The 10,786-nt window shown below is 43.0% G+C and overlaps 1 protein-coding gene and 1 long non-coding RNA gene across 2 annotated transcripts; both read right to left on the minus strand.

The window, feature by feature from the left end:
- Window positions 1-1,388: 1,388 nt before the first annotated feature.
- Window positions 1,389-2,891, minus strand: LOC111946778. The gene is made up of 4 exons (XM_023951083.1): window positions 2,790-2,891; window positions 2,534-2,711; window positions 2,206-2,324; window positions 1,389-2,050 (listed from the first exon to the last, which is right to left on the minus strand). The coding sequence occupies exons 1-4, from the start codon at window positions 2,889-2,891 to the stop codon at window positions 1,709-1,711; spliced, it is 741 nt and encodes a 246-aa protein (XP_023806851.1). The 3' UTR covers window positions 1,389-1,708.
- Window positions 2,892-6,154: 3,263 nt separating this feature from the next.
- On the minus strand, window positions 6,155-7,744 carry LOC111946801. Its single transcript, XR_002872564.1, has 4 exons — window positions 7,539-7,744; window positions 7,134-7,231; window positions 6,328-6,691; window positions 6,155-6,240 (listed from the first exon to the last, which is right to left on the minus strand). It is a non-coding gene; the product is annotated as an uncharacterized LOC111946801 (long non-coding RNA).
- Window positions 7,745-10,786: the final 3,042 nt, after the last annotated feature.

A 10,786-nucleotide genomic window follows, 5' to 3' on the forward strand; every position in this document is an offset into this window, starting at 1 on the left:
TATTTAGAACATCTGTTACTCGCAACCTTGTTTACAGAACGTTAAAAAAACAGATTGATACTGCTAAAAGAGACGTTACTGTGATGACGCTAACAACCAACCTTTATACAAGTAAAAAAAAAAAACACAGTGTGACACTGCTACATGATAGCCATGATAGCGTGTTCACAATAACACCCAACCTTGCTTGTAGCAGAATTAATCCATATATAGCGCTCCGAATTATAAAGTTTACTGTTGTTTCTTGAAAAAAAAATAAGGCTTTTAAGTGCAGCTTGAGTGCAGAAAATACGGAAATACCTTTGATATTTATAAAACTGCCAATAGTTGAAGGTAAAAACTAATATTTTACTTTGTCAAAAGAATGTATTTATTCCTAATGTCCTATCATCCAACATTAAACCCGCTTTGGAGGTAACTGTTTTGCTGGAGCCTTTCACAGCCGCTGTTGGACGAAGGCGCGGTACAGCCTGGATGGTTTGTTAGTCCATTGCAGGGCTTTATTCCTGATTTTTAGTTGGCTAACTGTCATGGTGGCCTGTCAGACTCCTCCCCCTCCAGCTCTGCTGCTCATTTCCTTCAGCTGTGACTACTCTACACAGCAAAAACTGGAGTGTTGATTCAACTCCCACAGAGTCAATTTCAACACTTTTTCAGGGTTTTACATAGCTCCACACTTTTTTGAGTTAAATTAACATTTTCAAAATAGTTAAATTATTTAACACCGAGTCAGAGTCACTTGTTTAACTCAATTAATATGATAAATTAACACAGAGTCAGAGTCACTTGTTTAACTCAATTAATATGTTAAATTAACACCGAGTCAGAGTCACTTGTTTAACTCAATAAATATGTTAAATTAACACCGAGTCAGAGTCACTTGTTTAACTCAATTGATATGTTAAATTAACACTGAGTCAGAGTCACTTGTTTAACTCGATTAATGTTAAATTAACACCGAGTCAGTCTGGAGTGTTGATTCAACTCCCACAGAGTTAATTTCAACTCTTTTTCAGGGTTTATATAGCTCCACACTTTTTTGAGTTAAATTAACATTATCAAAATAGTTAAATTATTTAACACCGAGTCAGAGTCACTTGTTTAACTCAATTAATGTTAAATTAACACAGAGTCAGTCACTTATTTAACTCAATTAATGTTAAATTAACACCAAGTCAGTCACTTATTTGACTTAATGTTAAATTAACACCAATTCAGTCACTTGTTTAACTCAATAAATATGTTAAATCAACAGTCAGAGTTCCTTCTTAACTCACTAATCTTAGCAAGACACTAAAACTATCCAAAAGTGTTTTTTTTAATCCAATACTATAATACGATACAACAGTTGAAATTATTTAACCGACAATGAAATACTTCCCAAAAGATGTAATTTAAAAAATATTTAATATTTCACTCTCATGCAGTTAAATAAAACATATTACATGACAGAATAACAAAAAGACTTGGATGGGAGCGGGAAAAAACAATTTGTTCTACGCCTCTATGAACAGTGTTGAGGTGCTTTCTAAAGCCTGCATCAGTTTGAAGCTGAAGCCTATAACTTGGCTGACAACAAAACAACTTGAACTTTGGTCCAGGATAATAACCATGTTCAACTCTTATATGTGAAATCAACTGCTGGGACAAACTTTCTTGCACAAAAAGTATGAGCATTTTGATCAAAATGCCTTTAATTGTCTTGACTTTAAATCTGGATTGTGAGAAGCACCTCCTGGATAAGGAGTTTGGCTCTCATGTCTCGAACTCTTGGTGAAACCTTAATTTTACCCATATCAATATTATAAACTGTTGTCTGCAAAAAGGTGTAGAAATTCAGAAGTGCACCATCATAAGACACACTGAAAACACAATGAGCTTTAAAAAGTTCATCAAATGCCCCAAGGGAGCGGTTTGCCTGGCATGGGATGAGATGGTTGTCAATGGAGATGTAGAATCTGTCGATGTTCCTCTTTTCGCGACCAACGGCAAGGAGGTACGGCTGATGGTTGTGCTGATTCTGAAGATGCTCCTCCAAACTGCAGCAAGACTGAGGTTTAAAAGGGACATTGGACACTCAAGTCAGAAATAGCACTGCACAAGTGAACACAAACATTCTATGTTAAAGGAAACTTGCCTAAAATTTGTTTCATTTATCTCTTTACCAGTTTTACACATGATCAAAATTAACAAATATAAAATTACCTTGAGAAAGTCAACTTTTTTAACTGCATCAGAGGCGCTGATTTTTGGATACTTTGGCCCCCCAGGTGGTGGTGGAAGATATAACAGCAACAAAAGCGAGGCCATCTCTGCGTCATGAGCTATGGAACAAAGAATGAATTAATAACAAAGACTTAAAACAATGATCCTTAAAAGGGCAAAAAGCAGTTACTCTGTTGGAAATGTTGAATATTTTTAAAACTCTGCCTGTCTGTAGAAGATATGTGCCGCAATAAATAATACAATGACAGTACAAAGTACAAAATGTTAATAAAGTATTGAATTATAAACACAAGAGAGCAAAACTCACTCATTGTCTCATCACTGCCTTGTGGACTCTCTGCTGAATGCAACAGCTGACGAAGCTCTGGTGTTGAAGTGAGCTGCTTGGCTTCTTTGATAACATTACATCTAAAGATCGGGTCCCATTGCTGAAGCAGCCGGTTGGATACCTCGTCATTAAACAAGAGAATGAAGTCTTGATTCACCTATGAGAAAGAAAATATACCACCAACACATTCAGCACAACACTTCAAGTAGTTCTCAACATACCACTGCATACTTACCAATCCTGTGGTATCCAGGAGTCTCGGGAAGATCGACAGGATGTCAAGTGCTTTGTCTGAGTCATTGACGAGTTTTTGCCGATGCTGAAACGTCTCTCTCATCTTTCGAAAAATTTGTGTAGTGTCTGTGGCATGGTTGAGCAAAGACATTGCCTCCTGACAAGCATCTCCATCCAACTGCTGCTCCTCAACTACAACAGATCTCTGGAATTTAGGGCCCCCTGAGGAAAAGAACACATACACTTTATAGAAATCAGGTCCTAGTTGCTGATCAGATAGGTAAATGAAAAAAATACATATATAATTATTATTAGTAGTAGTAGTAGTCTTTTTTATTTTGGACTAGTGAAACAAATGTAAAATAACAGAATAAGACAAGAATGAGACAAAACTTACAAAAACAAGAAAAAGACAAGTAAATTATACAAAACAAAACAAAACAAAATGATATAAACACCAGTCCAAAAGGGAGTGAGAAGAAGAAAAATCTTATAAACTCTCACCCCCCTTTACCCTAAGCCCTTACTTTCCCACCATCAGAGTCCAGTGCCCTACCCAAGTGTATATGTACATATATACATGTAATTTTCATTTCCAAACAACATACAAATGAATAACAAAACGTATTGTCAAAGTATGCAGATTTATAAATGCTGACATTCTGTATTTTTTGTATTTGCACATATTTATCCATGATCATCTTCCTGTATCTATATTTAAATTCTTTTATGTTTGGACATTGTTTCAAGCATTTACTGGTTCTGTTCCACAACTTCACTCCACAAATTGAAACACAGAATCTCTTTTTATTTGTACGTGCTTTATGTCTGCATTGAACCACGTTTCTGAGATTGCTATCACACTAAAGCGTTGTGAAAAATTGCACAAGTATTCCTTAATGTTATCAAAATTTGCATACATGCTCCTGCTATTGAAATGAACAAGTGAAAACTTATCTTTACATTTAATGTTGACGTTATAATGCTCTTCAGTGTAATAACTGCAATTATCTGTGATGGCAGAGAAGAAATGGTTGATTGGGTCAATGTCATATTCCATGTCCTGTAAATTGTGATCAGTGTAATCCAATGATTCCATCCTTAATTGGTCAGAATAAGAATTTATGTTTTGTGTTCCTGGTGTTGACGGTTGAGGTTGTATTGACATTTGATCTGAGGAAAAGTGTAGTGTAAGTGTATTACCTCAATTTCCACAATGTTCATAAATATCAGAAAATATTTAGTATTTGTCCAGATCCTTGATGTCCCTAATCAACACCACCATAGCTTCCTCGGGGCTCCCGTTGAGCTTGATGAACACTTTACAGTTAGTTGTCCAGGTGCTTTGTATTTTTCCTCTTTTCTTTAGGTAACGTGCTTGTTTTGCTATATCAGCATTGTGTTTTGTAAGATGCTCGTTTATATAAACATCTGTTCCTCTCAGCTTTCTGCCCTGTTTCAGCAGAGCAGCCTTTTGCTTTCTATTGACAAACCTCATAACAATGGCTGGTTTATCCTTCACATTTTTCCTAGGCAAAGTATGGCAAGCCTCGATGCCGTCACAGTCCAGCTGGATTCCTTTTTCCCTTAGAAAACCCAAAACTTGTTGCTCCACAGAGCTGATGTCTTGTTCATCTGGCTCTCCGTCTCTGTTGGTGGTCACAGCTCTGGCGTATGATCTGGGTTTGACGCTCAGGCCTGTGATTACCACATCATTCATCCGTGTATACTGTTCAAGCTCCATCACCCTTCTTTCCAGAAAGGCAATCTTCTGGTCCTGCTCTTGCTTCTGGACCCGCCAAACCTTCACCTCCTCAATGAAGTCCAGAATGCCTTTTTGTTGTGACCTGACAGCAGAAATCTCTTCCGCAAGGAAATCTCTCAAAACTTTCATCTCCTCAGTGAAGTCCAGAATGCTCTTCATCTTCCTCTGCAAGGAAATCAAGCGATTTCTTGAGGTCACAGCCTTCTTCAGCTGTCTGGGGTTTTCTGGGACCCATTTGCGTCTGCCTGTGGCTGTCGCCGCGCCGGACTAAGGTGGTCGCCGCGCCGGGCTGAGGTGGTCGCCGCGCCGGGCTGAGGTGAACGCCGCTCCGGCCTGTGGTGGATGCCGCGCCGGGCTGAGGTGAACGCCGCTCTGGGCTCAGGTGAACGCCGCTCCGGGCTGAGGTGAACGCCGCTCCGGGCTCAGGTGATCGCCGCTGCGGGCTGAGGTGAACGCCGCGCCGGGTTGTGGTGAACGCCGCGCCGGGTTGTGGTGAACGCCGCGCCGGGTTGTGGTGAACGCCGCTCCGGGCTCAGGTGATCGCCGCTCCGGGCTCAGGTGAACGCCGCTCCGGGCTCAGGTGATCGCCGCTCCGGGCTCAGGTGAACGCCGCTCCGGGCTCAGGTGATCGTCGCTCCGGGCTGAGGTGAACGCCGCGCCGGGTTGTGGTGAACGCCGCTCCGGCCTGTGGTGGATGCCGCGCCGGGCTGAGGTGAACGCCGCTCTGGGCTCAGGTGAACGCCGCTCCAGGCTCAGGTGAACGCCGCTCCGGGCTCAGGTGATCGCCGCTGCGGGCTGAGGTGAACGCCGCGCCGGGTTGTGGTGAACGCCGCTCCGGGCTCAGGTGATCGCCGCTCCGGGCTCAGGTGAACGCCGCTCCGGGCTCAGGTGATCGCCGCTCCGGGCTCAGGTGAACGCCGCTCCGGGCTCAGGTGATCGTCGCTCCGGGCTGAGGTGAACGCCGCGCCGGGTTGTGGTGAACGCCGCTCCGGCCTGTGGTGGATGCCGCGCCGGGCTGAGGTGATCGCCGCGCCGGGCTGAGGTGAACGCTGCGCCGGGTTGTGGTGAACGCCACTCCGGCCTGTGGTGGATGCCGCGCCGGGCTGAGGTGATCGCCTCGCCGGGCTGAGGTGAACGCCACTCCGGCCTGTGGTTCTAATTAAAGTCAGTCCAAGAAAATGTTCAACCAATCTAGTTAGAGGAAAGTGGCTTTCTTATGTCAGACATACAAACTACTTTTGTGAAAGAAGTGACAGCATACAAACCTAAAACCCTCTTTGTTCTCTTCTACTACACTAGCTGACGTAACCAGTTTGCAGATGTATTACCTTGTCCTTGAGAAAGGCCAGTGAGGCTATTTGAAGTGGTAGATTCTCGTCGAATCTTTCTCTGGATTGTCTTAAGACGCCAAGAAATGTATCCTGTACTGCTTGCAGAATCATAGAAGAGTTCCTGAAATGGAAATTCATCAACACTTATTGTGCATTGTCTGTCATTTTTAAGAATATAAGAAATCAAAATGCCCACCCAGAACCCAACAACACAAAACATAAATACTATCTCAACAAATATTACAATTACAATCATATATACATAGCCTCTCTCGGAGTATGGGTCTTTCAGGGATGGAAAAAGTGTCACTATCCCAAGAGCATATTCTTCTCTAACAGCTTTGGTAGGGATATGTCTGGGAAGAGATTCAATTGGGACTACTAATGTAATAGCTAAACAGTTTTGATTATTTTTTAAGTGTACAAAAACTGGACACATTTACCTGTGTTTATCAATCATGTGGGCCACTATTATATTGACCAGCTTTCTTCTGGTAGAATCTTTAAGAGTCTGTGATGTGTGATAATCTTCAAGGACCTCCTCACCACCTGAACTGGTTCCGAGTACAGCTTCGATCAACTTAGAGAAGACAAAAATTGTAATTAAACGGAAAATCACAAATGTTGACAGTTAAAGATAAATGAGCTTTGTTACAACCTTTTTTGCAGAAACTGCATTGATTGTTCCTTTAACTTTTGATTTTTTCCTTGGGATCTCATCTAGAAGTATAGTTGATGCATTTGCACTTGAACTGAAGCTTGAGTCAGACCATTCAGATGGAGAGGACAAGGAGCAATCGGTAAACTCTAGGAGAAAAAATAAAATTCAGAAATAAAAAAAAAGACAGCTTTGTTCACATGTGGGAAATTTTTGCATCTTGTAGGATTCCACATTATACTACAAATTGTTTTTTTTTCTGTAGACTGATTTGAGAGTTCAGGTTCCACCATTTGACACTGAATTGCTTCATGTAACTGACCCTTTACATTTCTCACCATCACTTGGGAAAACTGTTAAAAGAACGCTGCCTTGGCTGACAAGGTCAATGAAAATGTCTTCGTCAACTTCTGTCCCTGTTGCATCTTTGTATACTACTTTTACGTCAGGTGGCAGGCAAAACCTCTCGATGACTGGAAAAGATCAGATATTTCTGAGAGCACCTTTTAAGCCAGCACTATTCTCACTTCACAAATGATTAAACTAATTTGGATAAAAATCACCTACACAATCAAAATTTAAAAAACAAACCTTTTTCATGCAGTTGCATGAAATCAAACTCTCCATCAACTTCATCCACCTTTACATATTTCTGCTGTTGGTGGTAGCGAACCTGAACCAGCATTTTACTGAACCATACCAAAAAGAGAAAACATGACAGAAATAAGCATTTTATAGCATACAACTTAAACAATTCATATGAACACAGTAAACCTGTATCAACCATGTTATACACTACAGAGGATTGAAACTTTTAAAACACATTCAGCGGATTCCAGAATAATGTGTGTGAGGCATGTAATATCCAGTCAATTATGTAATCACCAACTCTGGTATATGTTAGAGTGAGCCTTCCATAAAAAAACAAGAAATAATCTGAGGGGGAAAAAAGCGAGTGGCCATGCTGACACTGTTAACATGACGATCAAGACTTACCTCCTTCATTTAAGGTTTACCAGCTTAGAACCTCTGAAGCGGAAGAGCAACACCAATTGACCTACAAGAGTTAGATTATAAAATTTAGTTACCTTTACAATGTGGTGTAGAGATTGATTAAAGCAAGGTTGCTTTATAAAATTCAATTATACTTAAGTAACACCCCCTCCCGCACAAAAAAGTGACAGCCCATATCTTTCTAAAGGACACAAAGATTGACTTATTCATAAATGCTAGCGTTAAATCATTCTCCATGGCTCTAAATAAAACAAACATACAAAAAAATAATTGTATACATTTTGCTTGTAAAATGCATTTTGCAACACATCTAAAGCCAATTTAATCATCTAGCTAACGTGACATCCAGCTATTACAAGCAGGAAAGGCATACTTATTTATTAGATTAGTTCAAAAAGGTAAAAATAATAATAAGATTAGAGGATCTTTTTGATATTTTCGCGGTGGAAATAAGAAAATATAAAGTTCAGTAGGCCTGAGCAGGCGGCCTTATCAAGCCGAAGCGGCTTTGTGCCCGCCAACCAGCCTACCGAGGCGGGGGCGGACGTGGAGCACTCCAGCCCCATCATGGGCCCTGGAACAAGCTGGTGACCTGTCTAGGGTATTTCCCACCTTCGCCCAACAGTATCCGGACGTGCTCCAGTAACCCAGCGGCCCCAAAAGGGTTATAAAGCAGGTTAAAGATGGATGGATGGACGTTCGGGATAAAAATAGTGACATCGAGTCGCCATTTTGTATTTGTACTTCACCTGCTCATGGAGTCACTGAACACGTTGAGTCCCAGATTGCTTACAACCTCGCCAACGTCTCTCTTTTTTTTAACTTAGCTGAAATCGTGCTGCGCTCAAATCGCGTCGCATATCCTCTACACTGAGTTGATATTGAAACTCAACGTCTGTGTGAATGAATTATGAAGCATTTTCGGGTAAAGCTGCATTTACACCTTCTGTTCTGACTGTAACGCTTTACATAAACATGAACGCCACGGGTTGTTCCCGCTGCCGGTGTGAAAGCAGCTTAGCAGCAACAAAAAAGCGTAGAAAAGTTATACAGTTCTCCCTAGATACATCATTGTATACACTAACTTTCATTTAATATTATTTTCCCCATAAATTACAGTTACTTACCACTTGTGAAGAACCTTTTACAGCACTGATGAAACCTTCCGCAGCTCATGGAAAATTACCAGCACGATGCACTTTCTTCCACAGGGTTTCCGAGGCGGGAGCCCAGGGGCCTTGACTCTCTACAGTGTTCAATGAGCTTGATTTGGCCAAAATAAATCCAACACTGAACATTATTTGAATCGCAGTGAGTTAAAATAACACTTCAAGAGTGTCAGCCCGTTGTACTATCTTGCACAGGGTTTCCGAGGCAGAAACCCAGGGGCATTGACTCCTGTAGTGTTAAATTAGCTTCATTTGGGTAACACTGATAAATAACCCCAACACTGAACACCATTTGAATCACAATGTGTTAAAATAACACTTCAAGAGTGGAAATCAACTCTGGTTTGTTTAACCCCGAAATTTCAACTCTCCAGTTTTTGCTGTGTACTCATCAGCCACCTGCTACTTAAGGAGACCCAGCTTCATCATCCTTCGCCAGTCCGTTAACCCTGATGGTGCCTAGTCTCCTGAAGCTCTTTGTTTGGCCCCCTTGTCTCTGTACAAAGCTAACCTTATCTTGTCTTCTGCACTCAGGTTACATTCTCACGGCACGAGAGTCCCCTGAGTTCACCATCTCGAGCAGCAGCAGCCTCAGCCTACCACCGCCGACATCCTCTGCCACTGAAACTGCTGATCTTCTGGTTCACCATGTTTTCCACCATCATGGCATCCCAGCAGATATCGTTTCTGACAGGGGCCCTCAATTCGTTTCCCACGTCTGGAAAGCCTTTTGTTCTGCTCTGGGGGCCACGGTCAGTTTGTCCTCCGGTTACCATCCCCAGACTAATGGTCAAGCTGAGCGAGCAAATCAAGAGCCAGAGGCTGCTCTTCGTTGTCTAGCAGCCCAGAATCCAACAGATTGGGCTAACTTCTTAGTCTGGATAGAATATGCCCACAATTCCCACGTTTCCTCTGCTACTGGGGTCTCACCCTTCGAAGCTTCGTTCGGTTATTCTCCTCCTCTATTCCCCGCTCAGGAGCTAGACCTAGCCGTTCCATCTGTTCAGCACCATCTCCAGCGCTGCCAGCGTGTCTGGAACCAGACTAGAGAGGCACTACTACACACTAAGGAGGTCAACTGCAGAATCGCCAACCGTCACAGGGTGGCGGGCCCCTCGTATCAGGTCGGTCAAAAGGTGTGGCTCTCGTCTAAAAACATCCCTCTACAGGCCTCGTCTCGTAAACTGGCACCTAGATTCATCGGCCCCTACGTCATTGACCTCATCCTCAACCCCTCCTGTGTCCATCTACGTCTGCCTGCTGCACTCAAGGTACATCCCACGTTCCACATCTCTCACATTAAACCTGTTCTGGACAGCCCTTTGTGCCCACCTTCCACTTCCCCACCACCCGCCCGTATCATTGATGGGGCTCCGGCGTTCACTGCCTCTCGTATCCTGGATATCCGTCGCCGTGGCCGTGGTCATCAATACCTGGTGGATTGGGAAGGGTACGGTCCTGAGGAACGTGCATTGGTTTTCATGGGAATGTGGGGGGGGGGTAAAAGGAAGAGAGGTGAGAAAGTGGGGGATACAAGTACTGATTTGAATAAGTTATTATTTTAAGCTGTAACAATTATCCCAGATCTAGTGGAAAGACAATATTACTTCAAAGGTGAAGTGGCTGAGTAGCTCGGTTGGTAAGGTGAGAGGCTACCATGCAGGAATCCAGGGTTCGATTCCCGGAGGGGAAGAAACAATGGTACTGGGGGCAATTACCATATCAAAAGCGAGCAGTTAACATCACTCAGTGAGGCAAGACCTTTAACGCTACCGCCTCCCGCGCAGTTCAGCTGAAGCTCACCGCTCCCCCAGGGGATGGGTCAAAAGGTGGGTCAAAAGGGGATGGGTCAAATGCGGAGAAGAATTTCCCCATTGAGGGATAAATAAAGGATCCGAAAAAATCTGACACGAGAATGCACGGAAAATACGTGCACGTGGGGGTGGAGATACATGCACGCTGCCGAAGTGAACCGTGTGTTCACAAGGTGAACCAGGTCCTACCCAGCCAGACCAGGAGAGGGGAGGAGAGACCCCCCAGGCCAGGAGCCCCCCAGGCAGC

This window comes from Oryzias latipes, chromosome 21 (assembly GCF_002234675.1).
Source record: "Oryzias latipes chromosome 21, ASM223467v1".
Taxonomy (NCBI): domain Eukaryota; kingdom Metazoa; phylum Chordata; class Actinopteri; order Beloniformes; family Adrianichthyidae; genus Oryzias; species Oryzias latipes.